General features: G+C 39.8%; 1 protein-coding gene across 1 annotated transcript; it reads left to right on the top strand.

The window, feature by feature from the left end:
- Nucleotides 1–3,357: 3,357 nt before the first annotated feature.
- Nucleotides 3,358–19,200, top strand: ankrd33ba (ankyrin repeat domain 33ba). Its single transcript, XM_026292887.1, has 6 exons — nucleotides 3,358–4,053; nucleotides 12,776–12,905; nucleotides 13,164–13,304; nucleotides 13,874–14,015; nucleotides 15,453–15,651; nucleotides 16,271–19,200. The coding sequence occupies exons 1-6, from the start codon at nucleotides 3,646–3,648 to the stop codon at nucleotides 16,811–16,813; spliced, it is 1,563 nt and encodes a 520-aa protein (XP_026148672.1). The 5' UTR covers nucleotides 3,358–3,645; the 3' UTR covers nucleotides 16,814–19,200.
- The last annotated feature ends 917 nt before the right edge of the window (nucleotides 19,201–20,117 follow it).

Here is a 20,117-nt window from a genome sequence, read left to right as displayed (position 1 = left end):
GGCAATGCAAGTGATGGAACCGCTAATATGCTATTTACCGCATGTCTAAATCTCACCTGGCTACACGTGTGCATCACGGAATCTGAATGTGTTTACAAAATAAACATAATGTGTATTATTTTCATGTAACCATCTTGTAGTACTCTATAAATGTAGGACAGTATTTTGTAACTAATGCATTGTACAGTATAGTACTAATGACATTAATGAGTACATCACCAGGCATTTTCCCTCCTGAAGTATCCGTGAATGAGCCTCAAGTTTCCAGTAGCTGTGTTGCTGACCCTGGACCTGAACCTTAAAAGAGCCTGTGAGAGATCTAGTGGCGCTGAAGAGTTCTCATCTTAAATCAGCTGCTGGTCTTAATCAGTATTAATCATTTCCTTCCATTCTGCCAGGGCTAAAAGGGGCCCCTCTAGGCCCACTGACTGCATTAAAAAGCTACTTTTAGTGCCTGTGGTTTATTTGAAATCATAATAAAACTGTCTAAACATATAACATAAAAGAAAGGACAAAATTCATGAGATGCAATATTACTAATTAAAAGACAAAATGATTGGACCTTTTTATTACTGTAAAGTGGTTCAAGTGGACTGCTAAACATCCAGACATCTACAGTTTAATTGGCTTTAGGTAATCAGTTATATCGCCCACCAAAATGATTTTACTGCCCAGCAATATTAGGCAATTTCCATTTAACTGGGGTGACTGGCAGATGATCATTTTGGAGGCTGCAGGTTGTGCTGCTGTTGGACTGGACTGTGTTACACAGAGGACTGTTTCTGTTATTTTGTCCCTAAAGCTTAAGTGGACAAAATAATAGAAACAGCTCTTGCATTTTAATGCAGAACATTTTGGAGGCTGAGTACTGTGTCATACTGATAAGGCTTAGATACAATAGCAGATAAAGTTTAATGCTGTTGGATTTAGTTTTATCGTGGTGTACCTAATAAACTAGCAACAGGGTGTACTCTCAACTTTTCACTGAGTGGTAGTGAAACTGATGGACAAAATCTGGAACACAGCAAAGGTTTGGTTACAGAATACGGGATGGTCACAGATCCAGGACACCAGTTAACATACTGTGAAGGACAGTACAGACAGCACTCAGTCTACAAGGTAAATTCTTAAAACACACGAGTTATTGTTTCAAACTACATGTTTCCTGAAGTACTTGATTGCACACAATGGCCTCATTATTGTGGTTTTCTTGAATTGTTATTACATTGTATGGCACAACTGTCCTAACATTGTGTCTGCTATTGAACAGCTAAAGGCTTAGACTGTGTGTACTTCACTGGCCTGAGGTGTTAAACTCAGTTGTTTACATCTAAAAAAAAAAAACCTGGTGATGGATTTCACCTGAACTCTTAATTTCACTAGAGATCTTTTAACTAATTTGAATACTGGAGATGAATTTAATTTATGATCCATTAATCTGTGGATTCTTTCTGTGACTTGACCAGACAGTGAAAACTTTCAGAATATACCCCCCCTCTCCCAAGAACTGACATTCACCTACACAAACAGAATAATACCATAGAGATAGATGAGCCACAGGAGAGCAGATCTCTCAGCTGGGAGTGGATGAAGGTGTAATAATAATAGATACACAATGGGATTGTTATGCACTCTGTTTTTCCACAGTAGGTGATCTCAGCAAAATGGCATTATTAATTACTGAGGATCTGCAGGGATCATGGTTGTGACCAATAAGTAAGCAATAACGTTATAGTATTTGTGCATCACAGACTTTACACGAAATTCTTCAAAGCACAAACATTGCATGTATAGTTGGATAGCTGGTATAAGCTTCATAGTCAGTAACAGCAAATATTGTTTCTTTATTTTCAGTTTACCTGTTCTTGACCGAACCTTTTGATTATAGATGAAAACAGCCAGATATGGAAAACATGCAGTATTTTGGTAATATTAAAGAGATGTGTAAAAAGAAGCATGCATGTGTTTGTTTTTTAAATATATAGCGTGTACAAATGTGACAGATCTGAGATGCAAAACAGCTCATGACCTGTGGAGGCAAAAAGTAAGGTCAGCAGTGGCTGTAGACTGTATTTAAAGATGCATCCCCACTCTCTGTCACTATGTAAAAGGCAACACATTGTGACTATCTATACTGCAGAGCTGCCGTCAAATACTCCTTTTTATATAACTTAATAAAAACAAAATTATTAGAAAAATGACAATTACTACGCATTTGTAGTTTTTAGTTTGGCTGACGCCTCATATGTTAATATGTTAGGGGGTGTGGTTTATGACCTATAGTGCAACCAGCCAACAGGGGGCGATCAACTTGTAGTGGCTTCACTTACTGAGCTGCCACATGGTCTATCTTGGTACAGTTCGCTTATGTTGTGCTAAAGTGGTAGAGGGAAGAGGAATATTCTGTTTTCTGCCACAGCAGATGTACAATAAACATGTACACAAGCAAAAATGTAAACACTAAACAATGGTGTCACAGCTATTGTGGCAGTCCTTGTCTATGCTGGTGAAAAGCAGCAGTATCAGTAGAAATATACAGTACTATGCAAACGTTTTCAGTTATCAATTTACTTCCTGCCAAATGCAGTGAATGGAACCAAACCTAAATCTAATCAGTATCTGCAGCTCTGCCCTTAAACCAGCAGCAGTTCTCTCTGGTTTGACCTCCACACAGTTTGTCCTGGTACTTTGTTAGTTCTTCTGTAGATCCAGACTGTCCCAGTGTTTCTGTCTCTTCATATGATCCCAGACTGACTCCACACTGCCCAGATCAGGGCTCTTTGGGGGTCAGACCATTTGCTGCAGGACTCCTGGTTCATTTTGCACCTGAAAATAGTTCTTCATGAACTGTAATAGGTTCTTTATGGGCTTGTTGTCCTGCACAGTGAGCTGCACTATGAATCTGGGATCACTCAGAAACCTGATGGTGTGTGATAACAATCTAAAACATCTGAACTGCCTAAAACCTTTGCACAGGACCGTATTTCTTCAAGAATGATCACTTGGCCATGCTGCCTGTGAAAACTACTTCCAGTGACACAAATGAGTGGATCTATTTCTATGCAATACTTTGAAAACACAGAACAACAAAGGCTTAACAAGTTAGTATGTGTTTTGAATTATCATGGGAAGAAATATATATTTACATGAAAGCCCAACTCTCTTAATGGTTTAAGTGAGTGACTATTATCTGAACTGGCCTGTGCCCAAGACAGAGCAGAGTCCAGTCCCATCTGAGGGGATTAGACTATAAGCTATAGGTTAACAGGCTGCTGTCTCTCTCCGCCCTACATTAGGGCCGTCTGCGCAGCGCATTTATTTTCTGCTGTGTGTCCACTTTTTGGAAAAGTCCGTGAACCGGGACCCGGGACCCGGGTATGTACACCTCAGCGCGCTGTCGTTTATGGGGGCGATTCTCCTCCGTGGGGCGTTCACGGCTCAGACGCGCATAATGTCAACAAGTCTCCGAAGATGACTTAGGCTGTAGTTGGGTTGCTGCGTACGCAACTTGTTCTCATAGTGGGGCGACAGCGCAGATTGTTCAGGCGTTTCATTGACATCTGTGGCACAAGTCAGTCCCATGCCCGCGCCCCGTGTGCCAGGCTGCTCTCTACCCCGAGGACGGTGCCCCGGGTCGTGGATTAGATGGTTCTGATCACGGAGGACGGGGATGGAGGGGGAGCCTCGGTCTGGGTCATGCAACAGCAGAAAGTCCACCCGACCACAGCCGAGGAGCCGCTGTCAGACTCTGGCGACGACGACTACTTGGGCTCATGCGAAGAAGACGATGGAGAGGATGGAGAGGAAGACGAGGATGAAGTTGAAGAGGTTGACTTTGAGGACCTGGGTGATTGTCAGAGCATCGCCTCGGATGACTCCTTCTATCCGCCCGATGATGCGTTCGCGGACTCGGAGCGCACCCCGTCCCCGGAAAGCCCGAAGCCGCTGTCGTTTTTCCAGGCGTGCTGCACCAACAACGCAGCGATCGTCCGGATAATGATCCGGCATGGAGTCAAGGAGGAGGAGGTCAAGAAGACGGACCGGAATAACAGGGTATGGACTAGTTGGACCACTTTGACTAACTTCACACAACTCAGAGCAGCTAATACTTTGTCCTTTGACACCACACACTCGTGTTAATCAGAGCCAAGTTTGTAGTTATTTAGCTGAACTGACTATAAAACATTTGCAGTGGTCACAACTTACTTTTTTCCCACTTGGAGCAACAGAAGCTTCAGATTCCTTCTGAAACAATAATCCAGGCTTTAGTGTTTGGCCCCAGCTCTGTTTAAAACCTTATGTCACTGTGTGTTTTACAGGGTTATGATTGCTGTGAACATTTAAACTGCTCACAATCAGTTTACAATCAAGTGTGTATTTGACATTTATTTCAAAAAGACTGAATTGAATACACAGATTCTTACCTTATCTAAATATACGGTGTTATAAATGTTCCACATGTTTTTTATCCACACATCTCTGTGCTCTGTTTATTTCTATAATGAGCTCATACATTTATCCTGAATTACTTTTCACACCAAGCCAATATTTTCTGCCACGTCTGTGTGTGTTTGTGTTATGACAGACCTCAGTTTTGTGAGAGCGAATGACTTCAAGCTCTTTAAATACACTTGAGTCTCTCACAGGCAGCAGAACACACAGTCTTCTGTATGTGTGTGTGTGTGTGTGTGTGTGAGAGAGAGAGAGACAGAGACAAACTGTGTGGGGTTTAGTTTTTAGGAGTTCATGAGTAAACACGTTATCGACCAAGACGATTACGATAACATGTTTTTTAAAATCATACATTGCACAATAGAGAGCGAACAGTTTTTACGACACTAATGTCAGACTCTGTAGGGAAGTTGTGTCATTGAATTTTACCAATTTTAAATACTGGTATTCAGATAAATTCTAATCTTTTCACTTTATCTGTCATTGTTGATATAAAACATTGTCTCTCTCAGTTAATTAACTCTAAATCAGGTTCTGCTTTCCCCTAAAACATATTGGAAATTTCATGTGCAGTGCAATCAGAGTAGATCTCTTTACGCTTTGTGGATCACTTCACTCCTGCCAAAGAACTGCAGCCCAGGGCAAAGAGATAAATCCATAATGGTGGAATGCTAGACTAGTTTTTATTTATCTGGACATATCCCTAATAGTAATTGAATTAGCTCACAATGAACTCTATGCTGAGCAGGAGTCACTTATCTATTACCTTGAATTGTTTCAAATCACTACAAATTATTTTGAATTTTTTTTTTTTTTTTTTTTAACCAAGTTGAGAAAGTACCTTCACATATGAAAGTAGCCAAACAGAAGTAGAGTTTTTAGCCTTGAGCCACTGGGCTAATGAGAAACAAGCAGGCTTTATATATATTTCATAGGTTATAGTGGAAAAATAAATAGGCTGTGAAAGAGCCTGATTTTGTTTGGTTCAGCCATGTTATTCCGTGCACACCTAATGATGTGTTGCCTCCGTTTGCTGTTGTAACCTTCAGCTGTCAGCATACTGGACAGTGCAGCAGACTGCCCCCTGAGCCTGTGGCTGATGGTGGCCTGAGTAGTAAAGTCCGTAGCATCTGCACAAAAAAGTGTCTGTAAAGGATACTGTTATGTGTCCCGTCTGGGACTTCCTGCCAGGGACCTTTATTTCTTAGCAGGTTCCCGTTTGCTCTGCGAAGGTCCCCTGCAGCTTTATGTAATTAGACACAATAGGGTTCACCTGTTCCCTAATCAAGACATTAGGCCAGATTAAGGATGGGTGGTACAGAGGATGAAAAACAAGGCAATTAGCTTAAATTAACATTTATAAAAATAAACCTGTGTGACATAACAGGCCAGACAAGACAGATGTGTGTTTCAAAATAGACCTTAAAAGAACACAAAAAAATGAAAGGCTCATGACTTACACTGAACATTAATGTTGGAACATTAACTCCAGAATATGTTTAAAGCTTATGAGCAGAAAAACTAGGCTGAGTGTTATAAAGTAATAACTTTTGTTTCAACCCAGCCTTTGAAAATGAGAAAAACTGCATCTCCTGCTACCAAGAGCACATGCTGAAACTGGATTGACTGGAGTCGTGATAACCCACTAAAACAGGCAAAACAGTTGTTGACATAAATAGAGTCTATCCCCTGTACACTCAGAAGACAAAGTGAAACAATATGTGTTTCAAGTAAACTAAAACTGAACTAACACAGACTCAATAAAAACTTTAAGATGGTTTACTTTGGTATGCTGTACTTTATGGCAAACCATTTGGTCATATACAAGTACATGTAATTTTCATTACAGCATAGTAACAATATAGATGGTCACTGTCAGAATCCCAGTAGTCTTCAACAGCTGACGTGATGTATGAGATTTCAGCAAACAAAGAATTGTGTTATAAAAAGTAAAGGATGAATATGTCAGGAAACATCGTGGCTATCTGAGTGTTGACTGATAGAACATGTATAGGTGTTAATGTCATGAATCAGATTAATGCCAGTGTCCTCTTACTCTTCTGACCCTGTTTAGGACCATGTGTGCTCTTGTTGCAGTGAATTCGACAAATTGTCATACTCACAGGAAAAAAATAAATATGCGACTTAAATGAGGCCACCCTGCCTGACTGTAACCTCTGTCTCTCTTACACACACACACACACACACACTCCTTTAAAACACCAATGAAATTTTCCAAATAGGTTGAGATAAGGTGACAACCCAGGACAGATACAGTATGCTCCAGCCATGCCTGCTGTGGCAGCAGATGACAAAGTCAACCACCAAGTGTCCAACAGACAGAAACAATGACTGACAAACACAGAGTGACCATCAGACCAACAGACAAACAGACCAAATAGGGCAAAGGCAAGGAGAGGACGAAATATGGCACTGCAAAGGTTAGCAAGCATGATGCTTCAAGCGCTTACAGTGAAGTGGAAAAATCAAAGCAACATTCATACACATCTGATTCGATACAGCCGTGTGAATGCTGTAGCTGTGGACTGGAAGACAGTTACCAGGGAAGATATTGACAGAAACCATTGCCATGTGTATATGTGATTGAGATTGGCCTAGAGTGTGTTTGCCTCTGCGTGCACACATTATCCACACAAACATGTACTGTACATTACAAAACAAATGCAAAGTTTAATGCAGAATTCAGAGGTACAGCTGACTCTGATTATTTTCTCTGATATTTTGACCAATACGTATTTAGAAATAAAAACAGAAGTGTGAGATGAGTTTGGAAAACCCAATCGAGGCCTCTTGGTTACTCAATGTTGAAAGGCTTTGACGTTATGATGAGATATTAGGTTGAAATGCTATTTTAGTTGTTTTTGGGCATAACTCTGCTATTTGTTTGATTTGATTTGCCAAAATCAAGGAAGAGCAACACTACAGTACATGTATATAACGAGGAGTAAAAAGACTATGGGGACTGACCTAATTTCTGACTAGTTACGTTTATTTCCAAGCCCATGTTACGCAAAAAAAAAAAAAAAAAAAAAAAACTGTGCTAGTTTTAAGTCCAACCAGCTGAACAGGGTTATGTGAAGATGCTATTAGATGCACTTTGGTCAGTTTAATGTAATTTGAATCTGATGCCGTTGATGATAACATAGTTGAACACTGGCTGGGAAACCTGTATTTACTGTGTGTCCATAGGGAATTTAAAGGGTTACATTAAGTATTGGGAAATTTTGGCTGGGGCCTGTTATTAAAACATTCCCACATCAACTGTAGATACACAATTACATCCCTCTCCCTCCCTTCTCGATGTGTCTCTCTCACTGATAAGGCTAAGCCTTTCTATTCCTGGCTCTGGATATTCCCCAGATTACTTAGTAAGTATGTGTGTCTGTGTCTTTTTCTGGGCTAACAATAAGTTGACCAGAATTCTTGTGTGTAGACTGTTTGTTCTTGGCTGCAAATACAATTTTTAAGTAATATTCAAATTATAATTAACTAATTGGTAAAGAATCTGTATTTGTTTATTTTGTTTATATATATATATGCGGTAAACATGGTCATTACCAATTATTGAAATAAGTTTGCTAAATCACCTAATTTTCAGCAGCCTTGCAGGTAGCAGGTGCAGGTGACATGTATTTTTTTCATACTGGATACATTTTTCTGAGATTTTGCATTGCAAATGAACAAACTAGCCAGTTACACCGTACAGAACAGGCACAACAACAACACTGTGCTTCTCACCACCCTATCTTCTATGACAAAGGACAAAAAAATAAGGAAATGAAGGACATAGTGAGCAGTTTATAGTATAGTAGGCCCATTCAGGATGGTTTCCTAAACACATAGTTTACATGTTCTCCCTGTGCCTGTGTGGGTTTTCTCTGGGTTCTTTGATTTCCCCCCTACAGTCCAAAGACATGCAGGTTGGGGTTAGGCTAATTAGTGATTCTAAATCGTCTGTAGGTGTGAATGTTTTTATCTATGTGTCAGCCCTGTGATAGACTTATGATTAGTCCAGAGTGTTCCCCGCCTCTCACCCAATGTCAGCTGGGATTGGCTCCAGACCCCCAACACAACCCTGTATGTACCAGGCTAAGTGTATTTATGGATAGATGGATGGGAGGGTTTACAACAAACAGTCCTGCAACAGCAGGTGTTTCCAAGGACAGGAATGAAGGAGAAAGTTTTTTTATCTGGAAAGCTTCCTCCGCCAATAAAACGATCACAGGTCACAGTTCGGGTGCTGAGGGGAATGAATGCGGTGCTGGTTCTTTCAAGGTACCAGCTTCAAGAGCCTGTCCCATAGAAGAGCTGGCAAAGATGCCACCATCACTGTTGTTGCTGAAAACGGCCATAAACTAATTATCTACAAAACAAGGAGGAGCCTATGAAGGTGCCCTTGTAATAAAAAATGGAATCCAGAATTAGCTGGGGCCTAAATCATGACATACTTTCCATCAAGTGCACTGAAACGGTTTGGGAAACTTCATTTTTCCTCAAATCTCCCAGCTGTTTCCCTCCAGAGCTCCTCAACAGGGACTGGGGAAGTGGGTTTTTGCAGTTTGTGCAGGGATGACATCACAGGTCCAATTTTACTTCAGTTGACCAGTTCAAGGCTCAGCAACGTCATGTGGCAATAAATAAAATGAAGTCAGCTGACTGTCTGAGTGTACTGGATGACCAGTTTATCCCTTCAATGGATTTCTTCTTCCCTGATGGCACAGGAGGACAATGACAAGATTCATCAGACCCAAAACTGTGAAACTGTGGTTCTGGGAACACAACATGAATTGTCCACCACCGAGTCCTGACCTTAACCTCACTTGACAGTCTTTGGCATGTGCTGGAAATGACTTCACAGAATGGTTCAACTGTTCCGTCAGCAATACAAGATCTTTGCCAGAAATCAATTCGACTCTGGACAGAAATACATGTAATGTTGCATAAGATTTTTGAAACAATACCACAGTGAATGCAGTTGACCAAACTATTAGTGTGTGACTTTATAAAATCCATTTCCTTTTTAAAGTTTTTGGTTAGGCAATGTAGTTATCTAAAAAAAACAACTCTATATTCCCATTTATTCGCCATATGAATACACAGACAATATTTGAAGCTTTAATCAGAAGAGCATCATTAAGTGTTGATATTCTAAGAGCAGAATATGAGATATTGGCTTGACAGTGTTTCACAGTGTTCACTACTTGTTTTAGAAGTTATTATAAATGAAAAAGTCAAGTAAACCTTAACTTTGATTAAAAGGAAGTTTGGGTACACTTTAGCTTTGAGCTGACATTACATCATACTCTTGTCTTTTTAGACACACACACACACACACCTAGTGCACATGCAGTCATTCATTCCTGATAGCAACTTTCATGTATGTTGACCTGCCAGGTTGTGTTACCTTGTTTCGATTAATGTGTGTCTGCAATTGTGCCGTTCATTGGTGCTTTGCTCCCCCAATACTGAAAGCAGCTACTACTGAAGTGCATCAGAATTAGAGCAACAAGGGTTGAGTAGAAAAAGTTGATATTGGAGAAAATGATAAAAAAGTTTGTCAAATACTTATTTGAGTTGGTGAATGTGTGCAGACATACTTTGATGACTGAGATTGCTCCTGACATACTGCAGGGCTTACTAGTACAGTACATCACAGACTAGGCTAGAGGGTTGCCAAGAATGTTTGTATAAGTAAGTGTGTGTGTATGTGTGTGTGCGCACGTGCATGTGTGTGTGTGTGTGAGACTAAGTCTGCATGTGCCTCTAACCAGATAGAGCTATCTGGACTCATGCCATTGTAAGTGAACTTCTTCCAGATAATCCACTACTTACTTGCAGGACCTCTGTCCACCTTTTCCCCTTAAAAATCCCAGGGGTGACAATACTAATGTGAGTACATCTCCAGCTGACCTGACTTGTTTCAGAGTTTAAGTTCAGTTTGTCTTACAGTTGAGAAAAAAACTTTACATGTCCAGCAACTGCAGGAAGGCATTGTTTTTACCATGCTGTGGAGAAAAACACAATCTTTGTTTTGATATTTTTATATTTTAATAAAAATATATGGTTTCAGTCTGACAAAATGAACACAAGTAAAGTCAAAGACAATCCTACCACTTTGACAAAAACATATAACCACCACCAAACCACCACGTATTTTGAAATGATTGGCACTGTATTATCTTGTGAAATGGGACTAGTTGGTTGCTCTCATGCTGATGTAAGACGATTATTGCACTGTGAGTTGACTGATTTCAGTATGTGTGGATAAACATCTAACTATCCTCTCAAGAGTACTGTATAATGTTTGTGTTTGTGGGTGGTAGGTAGGGTAGCACAAACTTCTTCTGTAAACCCTCAGGCCCTGTCTGTACCAATCTCAGTCATTATTATATCTCATTTATGAATTCACATGAGACAGAACGTTCAGTCACATCCAGATAATTTCAAAAAAAATTTAGTGGAGAAACACAGTGTGCCTAGGAAGTAAAAACTCATCGTGCCAAGAGGGGACATGCACTAAGGAGACTTTGTGAGTGCTTTTATGAAGAGAACGTCATGTCACAGGAGTAAGTTAATAAATGAAGTCTGCTCAAAGACTGTAAAACAAATTGTAAGAGCTTACCTATATACTGTGCTGGATATATTCTTGCTAGCAAGGACTGAGTTGATTTCTCAAATCTTATTGAATGTATTGAACTTATATAGTTTTATTTTACTCTGATCAGAGGAGAAATTCAGACTGTTCAGATTTGAGCCAGTGAAGATGGCAGAGAAGCTAGAGCCTAACTAGAGAACAGATATCTAGCAGAGGGTCCACACTGGGTACGGGACTGACCACTGCCGACCCTGATTGGAAAGCTGATTGGGGACCAAGCGAGCTGTTGACCTAAGCAGCTTACTTTAGAAGGCCTACAGTTTGACTCAGGAGCAGGAACTGGCTTGTCATTGGCTGACCCAGGGACAAGGATTGGAACAAGGTCGGTCAGAGGTGGTGATGGGGTCACTTTCTATTGACTCACGAGCAGGGAGAGCGACAGGGTCAGAGGTGGCTTCAGTGACTCTGGCTGTAGATTACCAGCTCCAGACTCACTACCAGGAACCAGGTCAGAAGTGGTGGTGGCAGCTAGAAGGATCATCTCACCAACAAAAAACCGAACTGGGTCAGAAGTAGCATCAGCAGTGATGGCTAATCCACAGATAGGAACAGAACAGGAAAAAGTGAAAGTGGCTCTGGTGACTCTGACTGTCGACCCAGCATCTGTGCTGTGCTGTGACCCATCTATTGATGGAGACATTTTCTTCTAACATAAATATTTCATAAATAAATACACCGCTAATATGATGTGTCATTTAAATTCTACTCGCAGCTTCAACAAAACAAACAAGTCACCCCCGGAGAATAAAGAGAGATGAGCTCTTTATCCTCCCGGGGTGACTTGTTTGTTTTGTTGTTTCTCAAAAGTACCCAACTTTCACACAAGTTTTTCAGGACTCACAAACTTTCATTAATACACCAACATTTAAACATTTGTCTGCACACATTGACACACGCCTAAAAAGAACGCCTGTCCGTGCAGGGGAACAAAAACACATAAGTATAGTACATAACAACATCAGCAGGGCAGACAGCTTATTTTCCACTAAGTTAAAGATGGTTCAGCTCTGAATGAAATCACAAGAGGTCTCATTTGTATTCACAGATGTTAACCTGAGAAGGTCCCTGGGTCTTGTTGATTCCTATGGATACTGCCATTATTATTATTATTTGTGTACTACTTCATATACTTCATTTGACTTTATGTCCTTTATGTCCCATGGCAAATTTGTTATTTCACTGAAAAGATTTCTGCTGAGGGCAGCATGGTGGATTTGTGGTTAACACTGTTGCCTCACAGCTAGAAGGTTCCTGGTTCAAAATCTGACAGGAACCTTTCTGTGTGGAGTTTGCATGTTCTCCCTGTGCTTGTATGGGTTTTCTCCAGGTACTCTGGTTTCCTCCCACAGTCCAAAAACATGTATGTCAGGTTGATTGGTGACTCTAAATTGCCCATAGGAGTGAGTGTGAGTGTGTGAGGTTGTTTGTCTCTATGTGGCCCTGTGATGGACTGGTGACCTGTCCAGGGTGGACCCCTGCCTTTCACCCAAAGAGAGCTGGGATAGGCTCCAGCAGATCCCTGTGACCCTGGTTAGGAATAAGCAGGTATGGTGGATGGATGGATTTTTACTGATTCTCAACTTACATCATGCTCCATGTCCTTGTATTTAACTCCTCAATCTCTGACTCCTGACTTTTTTATCTCAGACAGGGCTGTTGGTTGCATGTTATCAAGGTTACGTGGATGTCGTCATAGCACTGTCTCACTGTCCGTACCTGGATGTCAACTGGCAAGACAGTGAGGGAAACACGGCTCTCATCACTGCCTCCCAGGCAGGTAAGTTCCATATATACATGCACAAATGGACAGTGTCCAACACAGGCGTAGATATACACACAGGTCTGTTCACAGTATTGTTGAACATGTGTACACACAGGCAGATGAACACACTGAGACGAGCATGAAAAACATAAGTATGCACTAGCTTCATATGGTGAACCAATGTTGAGCAAGTCTTTAGCAGGTCTTTTCCAGCCATGTCCCCAGTGTTTTTGCAACGTGCAGTAACTACCGTCCCTCCCTTTGCTCCTCAAGGCCACATAACAATCACCAACTATTTGCTGAACTACTACACTGGGTTAGACATCGAGAGGAGAAACTGCCACGGCTTCACTGCTCTGATGAAAGCTGCCATGCAGGGCAGGGTGGAGTGTGTGCGCACACTCATGATGGCAGGTGAGGTAAATGTGTCATTACACAAAATGGACAAACTGTCACAGTCAGAAAGAAAAAAAAATGTGTAGGTTTTATAGCTTTACACAAAGAAATGTCAGAAATGTACAGTACAATGTCAGAGGGTGAATTTTGAATTGTACCTGGATTTTTGGACAGGTTTCACTGATTAAAACCACACAATATGTTGTTTCTCATACCACTACTCTGGCAATAGTGAAAACTATGAACAGATTTTTGTAAATTTTGTGGACAGATGGACAGTCTGAATAGGTTTTGGTAGTGACCCAAATTAGTGTTATCAGATGAGTATTCTCTTTTTAACCAAAACTATGAAACTCAACTTGAGGTGTAATCACAGTTTCATTTTAATGACCTTTAGATGAATTTATTACTATGTTAATTAGCACTCTGAAACAGACAGCAATATTTAGGGACCAAACTTTTCTTTGTCCCCCTTTCAACTTCTGAATTCAAGTTATTTTCTCTATAGCTACATTCCTTTAACCAGGTATTCATTTTTGCTTTACTCTTTCCGTGGCATGTGTTATTTAATTTGGCTTGTCTATCAGGCTCTACCCTGAATGCAAGGGATTTTGGCCGCCACTTGACTGCCAGAGAGTGGGCCATATTTACGGGGCGTTATGAAACTGCCTGGGTGATGACGCGCCTGATGGAACGGCCCTGTCCTCACCAGTACTGTGATGCACACAGGTAAAACTCATAGCTCACACTATCACCAATGATAGTAACAAGCAGTGCTCATAACTACAAAATAAAACATAGGGATGTTCAGATCTGTCTTATAAATCAGTAAATATCAGTCTGATATTTGATTTGGGATTTTCATTAATTCATATAAAATCAATGGAAAATCTAGGAACATTAGTAGCACTTACATTTTGTTATATTTATAACCAGATTTCTAACACTAACACAGCAGGGATGCAGTGAAGGAAATTTGGAGCATTTCTTTCATTACGTTATTGTAAATAATTCTATTTGGACCCAAGGTTGCAGAACAGAGATTTTATTTGAACACCAACAAAAAAGGCAAAACTCAACTGAGGCAAAAGTCTGGTCAGTAGGTCTGCCCTGATGATGCCCCAGGAGCTGAGCTGACCCAGGATCACGGCTCCGACCGTGCAAAATCCGGTGTCCTTCAGGTGGCCGACCCTTCCACTGATTAATGGTCGGGGGCCACTCCAGAGGCTGGCGAACATGGATCCAGGGCGACTCTGGAGGACAGCCCCTCCAGGGATCTGGAGTCCGGGGTGGCATAAACCATAGTAAACAGAATGAAATCATGATCAAAACTTACTAAGCATTCAGCATTAATGTGCAATCGTTTAACCACACAATCAGCTCTGCCCCAGTCTGCACAGTTTTGCTGAACCATGTTTACGGCAGGCCGTGATGTGTTTTTGTCTGCTTCTTATCAAAGTTGCTTTGAATGAGCTCATTTGTTGAAAATGCCTTCTGTGTTCAGTCCAGTGTGTGTGGAGTAGTGAAAGATTTTTATCAGTATGTTTTGGTCTTTTTTGGGTGCCCTTATTCAAGTAGATTGCAGAGACCTGCAACACAGGTTGAACCCAAACTACCAAATTGTGCTTCTGCTCTTTGAGCTCCAATTTTCATCTGTGTTTTGAGGAAAAAAGGGAAACCAGTCCCCATTCATCTCTATGGAAACTGTGACTTGCAGTCAAAATTAAATGTTTTAAAAGAACTAATCGCAGATGAATGTGGCCACAGCTTTTGACCAGACTCAGGGGTGTGTAAGACATGATTTAGTATGTGCTGTTTAGGAAGCTATAACAAAGGGTATGTGGGTAGGAAGTAGGTATGATGCAGGGATTCTGGGAAAATTGGGTGCGACTGTGAAAGTTCTCATATTCAATTGCATTCACATTGTCCTGATGCATGGCTCTCATAGGAACTTTAAAGATGTGATGTGTTTTTCCACTGCATTGGGATATTTTTAAGAGGGCAGACAGAAAGCTAACTATATATACAAAATTTTCAGGAGGACCGCAGTGCTAGGAAAATTATTTTTCAAGGTTATTGTCATTGACTTTCCTCAACTCAGCATCTTGGACTGACTTTGATCTATGTAGAAAACAAATAATGCTGACTGGATTTATGTATTCACAGTTTAGAGTGGGCCCCGCTGGCATCACTGGTGGCAAAAGCGAAGGAACCCCGTGGCTGTCTGAAACGGCTGTCCGATGGCATACGGAACGTCTTCAACATCGCAAATGTCACCAACCCTGAGGATGAAGGCGCCATTGACCACATGGTTTCTATTACAACAGCCATGAGGAGCCCTTTTATTGCAGTGGCATGCCATACAGTGAGGATCATGTTTACTGTTCATTATCTAGTTTTTCATTAAGAATCATTAAACAGTATCCCAAGAGATCCAAGAACACATATTTCTGTTATCCCTTCACATTTAAGCATTTGTCAAACAAAAGCAGAGAAAAGGAGAAGTAAGTAACTGATCCTTTTCTTATCTTCCAATGGAGACAAACATCCTTATATTCTATGGATAACATGTGCATTCTTCAACTGTGACCATACATTTGACATTTGCAAGTTATTTCTGTTTAGAAGGAAGTAGGACAAAGCACTGCTATTTCATAAAATTAATGCAGTAATCTAATGATATTATTGTAATAATGCTATTAAAGGATAAATGTGGTGCTAATTTCTGTCATTTAATTGTTTTTTGTTTGTTTTTTAGGGGATTAGCTCATAATAATTCAAGTATATAAATAACACTTTTTGAATAAGCGTTAATTGAACAGATTACTAGTACTGCAATACAGAAAAGTGTGACTGAGCACTGCTTTTTTTTTGCTTTTTATTAATAATGCCCTGTTATCACCATTATTACTACCACAGTGGTACTAACATTGCGTTATTGATATAGTATCTTGTAAAACCAATCAGTGTTGATTTTGTTTCAGGTTTGTCCTGAAAGTCCTCCAAGTGTGGGCAAACGGCGCTATGCAGTTCCTGAGATCATTCGCAAACAACGCACCAAAGAGCTCCGCTCCACTAACGCTGACAGGGTGGGCAGCCACCTGAAACTCTTTCAGAACTCCCGTGTCACACTGGTGGCCAAAAACCCAGCAGATCGCAGGGCCAGCCTCCAGGCCCAGGGCCTGCTGCCTCGACACAGGAGCTCCAGCCTCGGCGTGGTGGCTTATAATGAAGCCCTGGAGCTGCGAAGAACCAGCCTCCTGCCCATGCACATGGTTTTGAGGAGGAGCAGCGTCAGACCAGGTTTCAGCATCCCCAAAGTGAGGGTGTCCAAGGCACCCACGCCAATCTATGAGCCAGAAAAGATCCGGAGGAAGAGCAGTGATAAAGATGGAGGGCATCTGCTGCAGATCCCAAAGTGGCGATACAAGGAGCTAAAAGAAGAAAGGAGAAAAGCTGAGGAGGCTGAGAGGAGGAGGCTGGAGACTATAACCAAGAGACACCTTTCTGCTGGGAAAAGGAAATAATATCCTCAATAAAATCCTCCAAGGATGTGACACATAGAGACCTGGGAAGATATAAAACTTTAGCATGGTAGGTGTTTTAAGTGGGGAAATCCAGCATAAATTGGACAGATTTGTGTGTTTGTTCTTGTCCAATCTTATAAGCTCAGGGTGAGCACAGAATTAACATTAGTGTTCCTAAAAGAGGTCAGGAGACTGATGGTAGCTTTATGTGCTGGGTTTGGCACCCTCACCTGATTTCTACTCAATGTTTCAAGAAAGGGCAGGCTCTTAAAAATGGCGTTGACACCATTAGAAATGAGTGGTGCTCATTGTCTTCTATGATGTCAACCCCAGGGAAATTGATACTTGAAATGTTTTTTAGATAACTTATATTTCATATTTATTGCATTTTAATTGATGCCCAAGTCTATATTTTCTTATGCTACAGGTGCTCAATGCAGCTGTGTTTTTGTAGTGTGTTACACTGTTTTGGAAGAGAAGACACTTATCGACACACATTCATTCGGGCAGTAACCACAAGAAAAAGTAATTAATTAAAGAGAATACTAATGAGCATGTCACATTGGTTGTGAAAGATAAACAAGTTTTGTATAGAATATAAATGCAGTATTTTTAAATACCTTTTGTTTTACTTTATGATAAAAATAATGAATGTATTTTGCTTCTATATATTTTATAATAGATTTTAATGCTTTTTGGCGATAAACTTTTTATTTTTTATTCAATATGGACTTTTTCACATACTGAGGTATAACATATATGTATTCTAATTATAATGTTTGAAATCTAGACTGAAATAAGCAACACTATTGTAATGTAGCATTTAAATCTTACCAGGTGGGAAGAAAATTACATTTTTCCCCAAATGTTTACATTGCAAAACCGCACAAACATAGGTTATTTTAGTGGTGAAGTATCTATCAATAAATGAGACTTCCAGGTTTGTGAGTTTAGTGTCTACAGCGTACAGAAAATGTGAATAAAATAAACTTCTGCTGACAGTAACTTACGAAGTGGCTGTGACTGAGCCAACGATTGATGTTCTGTTGTTATGCTTTGAAATTCTTCATAAGAAAGTTAAAGTGTAAACTTTAAGAAACAGGCCCTGCAGTCAATATGCACAAGTAGAACTGAAGCGAAAATGCCTAATGTATGGACCCCCTGATAAAAACAGCTAAACCATTATAGAGCAAGAGTTGAGGTCCCTGTTCTAACACTAGGACAATAAAAATAATGAGATAAAAAATAGCTATGAGTTTAAACATATGGAGTCACCGGAAGAGGAATGATTTAACATTGTCTGGATTTTTGAGAGCACAATTTCACGGTCCTAACTCCTCATGGCGATTGCAGCTTAAGTGCCATCCAAGCGTGTATGTCTAATATATATGGTGATGAGTTGCTAAGGGGTTACAAGGGCACTCCAAGCCAAATTGTTTTTTCAGATAGACTTCAATGACCTCAGAGTAACAACCTGCTTAGGTACTGCCCAGAGGACATAATTTAAACACGGCAAAAGATCAGCAGTCTGAACCCACACCTAATAAACTCTATGTGGTCGCAAGGATTACTTAATAACACATTTAATATATGAGAATGATTCACATTGAAATCATTCTTTTGCTGCTAATGCAGTGTCACAGCTAAGAATGTTTACTGTGGGATGTTCCTAGGCTTGTTGACAATGAGAAAAAAAAATCACTTTCTCACTATACTCTCTTATTCTTTATATGTGTACACTATTATTTTATAGGGTTTCTGCATTATTAATGTCAACAGACAAACATTTTCTTTGCAGAAGTTCAAATACCTTTAGATACATCATAGGTACATTTATGGGACACTACTGATTTCTGGTCAGGACAATAATTGTGGATATTCTTTATTTGTTCATCTATGCCAACCTCATTCATATAAAGTCGGGATTACTGAACTGCATAAAAATGTTGTGTGTGTGTAAATATTATCTCAGATAATATTTAGGTCATCGTTGTAGCTCAGGCATCTGTTGGTTTAATTTGTAACATGAGATTATGAAATGCTACAGGCTTGGTCAGCAACTCCCTCCCCCATGCTGACCCAAATCCCTCACAGAAATTCTGACGTGGCCTTGAGCAGTATCCACGCTTAGTATGACAGCTAGCGTACTTTGTCATGCTGTGATGCTACAGGCTGGGACTGAGGCAGGACGACCTGATTGTACACGAGCACTGAATGTTTCCAAGGGGGAATCCTTAGCTGAGGCCCTCTGCTGGTCGAGTTTTATCAGTGTAGCATTGCACAGGTTTATGTGATGATAATGATCCACTAGATTCAATTTTAGACATTTAAGCAGATCTTGAAATAATGTATAACATATGACACCAATAAACTTACATCTGAAATATTACATCAAAACAAACTGGCCATGTGCAGAATGTAATAAGAAACATGTTAACGTTTTCCATACGAATTTCCAGATTAACAAATAATATTTTATATGTTTTAAAACAGCAGTTAGCCTATCACTATGCCACTACACATAATGTTAAAACTTATATTGTGTAAAACATTCATTTTTTAAAAATATGAAACTTATGAAGCTACAAGTAACTGACCTAAAGCAATATATATGCATGCAGCTGAATATTTAACACAGAAAGGTAAAATAGCAAATTATAATTATGAAATGCTTTACTTCTCTTTGTAAATGTAATTGTACTAAACCTGATCTGTGCCTTATTTATAAACAATACGTCCTAACAAATGTTATTAAGGTGACAATAAATTACTCCGTATATTCTCTGAAGAGCCAAATGTAATCTCTCCCATTCCTGTAGGCATGAGAGCTATATCATTTTAATTTTTTTTTTTTTTAGTATTCTTGTAAATTATATTCTGATGAAATCAAGGAGGAAGTTCTTAATGAACTCTATTTCTGAAAACCTGAGAAGAATGAATAAATTATCATGTCTAACATTTAAATCAGCATCAGAATTAGCTACAGTGTGATGTGATGATAAAAACTTTGAGTAATGGAGTCCTCACTGACAAAAGTGATGAAGGTCTTTTGTACGAAATAAATAACTAAACACATAAACAAACAAATAAATAAATCTCCAGAAAATTTGGAGAAACACTAATAAAAAGTACTACAAAACTTAAATACTTAATAGAATGTGCTGCATTAAACTTTCATTTAGAGATTTTAACATACAGTGGGTACGGAAAGTATTCAGACCCCTTTAAATTTTTCAGTCTTTGTGTCATTGCAGCCATTTGCCAAAATCAAAAAAGTTCATTTTATTTCTCATTAATGTACACT

Source organism: Mastacembelus armatus, chromosome 20, assembly GCF_900324485.2.
Source record: "Mastacembelus armatus chromosome 20, fMasArm1.2, whole genome shotgun sequence".
NCBI classification, from domain to species: Eukaryota; Metazoa; Chordata; class Actinopteri; order Synbranchiformes; family Mastacembelidae; genus Mastacembelus; species Mastacembelus armatus.
Note: the sequence above shows the minus strand (reverse complement) of the source record. Positions and strands in the feature narration are given on the sequence as shown.

Coding starts and splice junctions, on each gene's coding strand:
- ankrd33ba (XM_026292887.1), top strand. CDS start 3,646: ATGGTTCTGATCACGGAGGACGGGGATGGAGGGGGAGCCTCGGTCTGG. Junction 12,906..13,163: donor CATCACTGCCTCCCAGGCAG/GTAAGTTCCATA, acceptor TTGCTCCTCAAG/GCCACATAACAATCACCAAC. Junction 13,305..13,873: donor GCGCACACTCATGATGGCAG/GTGAGGTAAATG, acceptor CTTGTCTATCAG/GCTCTACCCTGAATGCAAGG.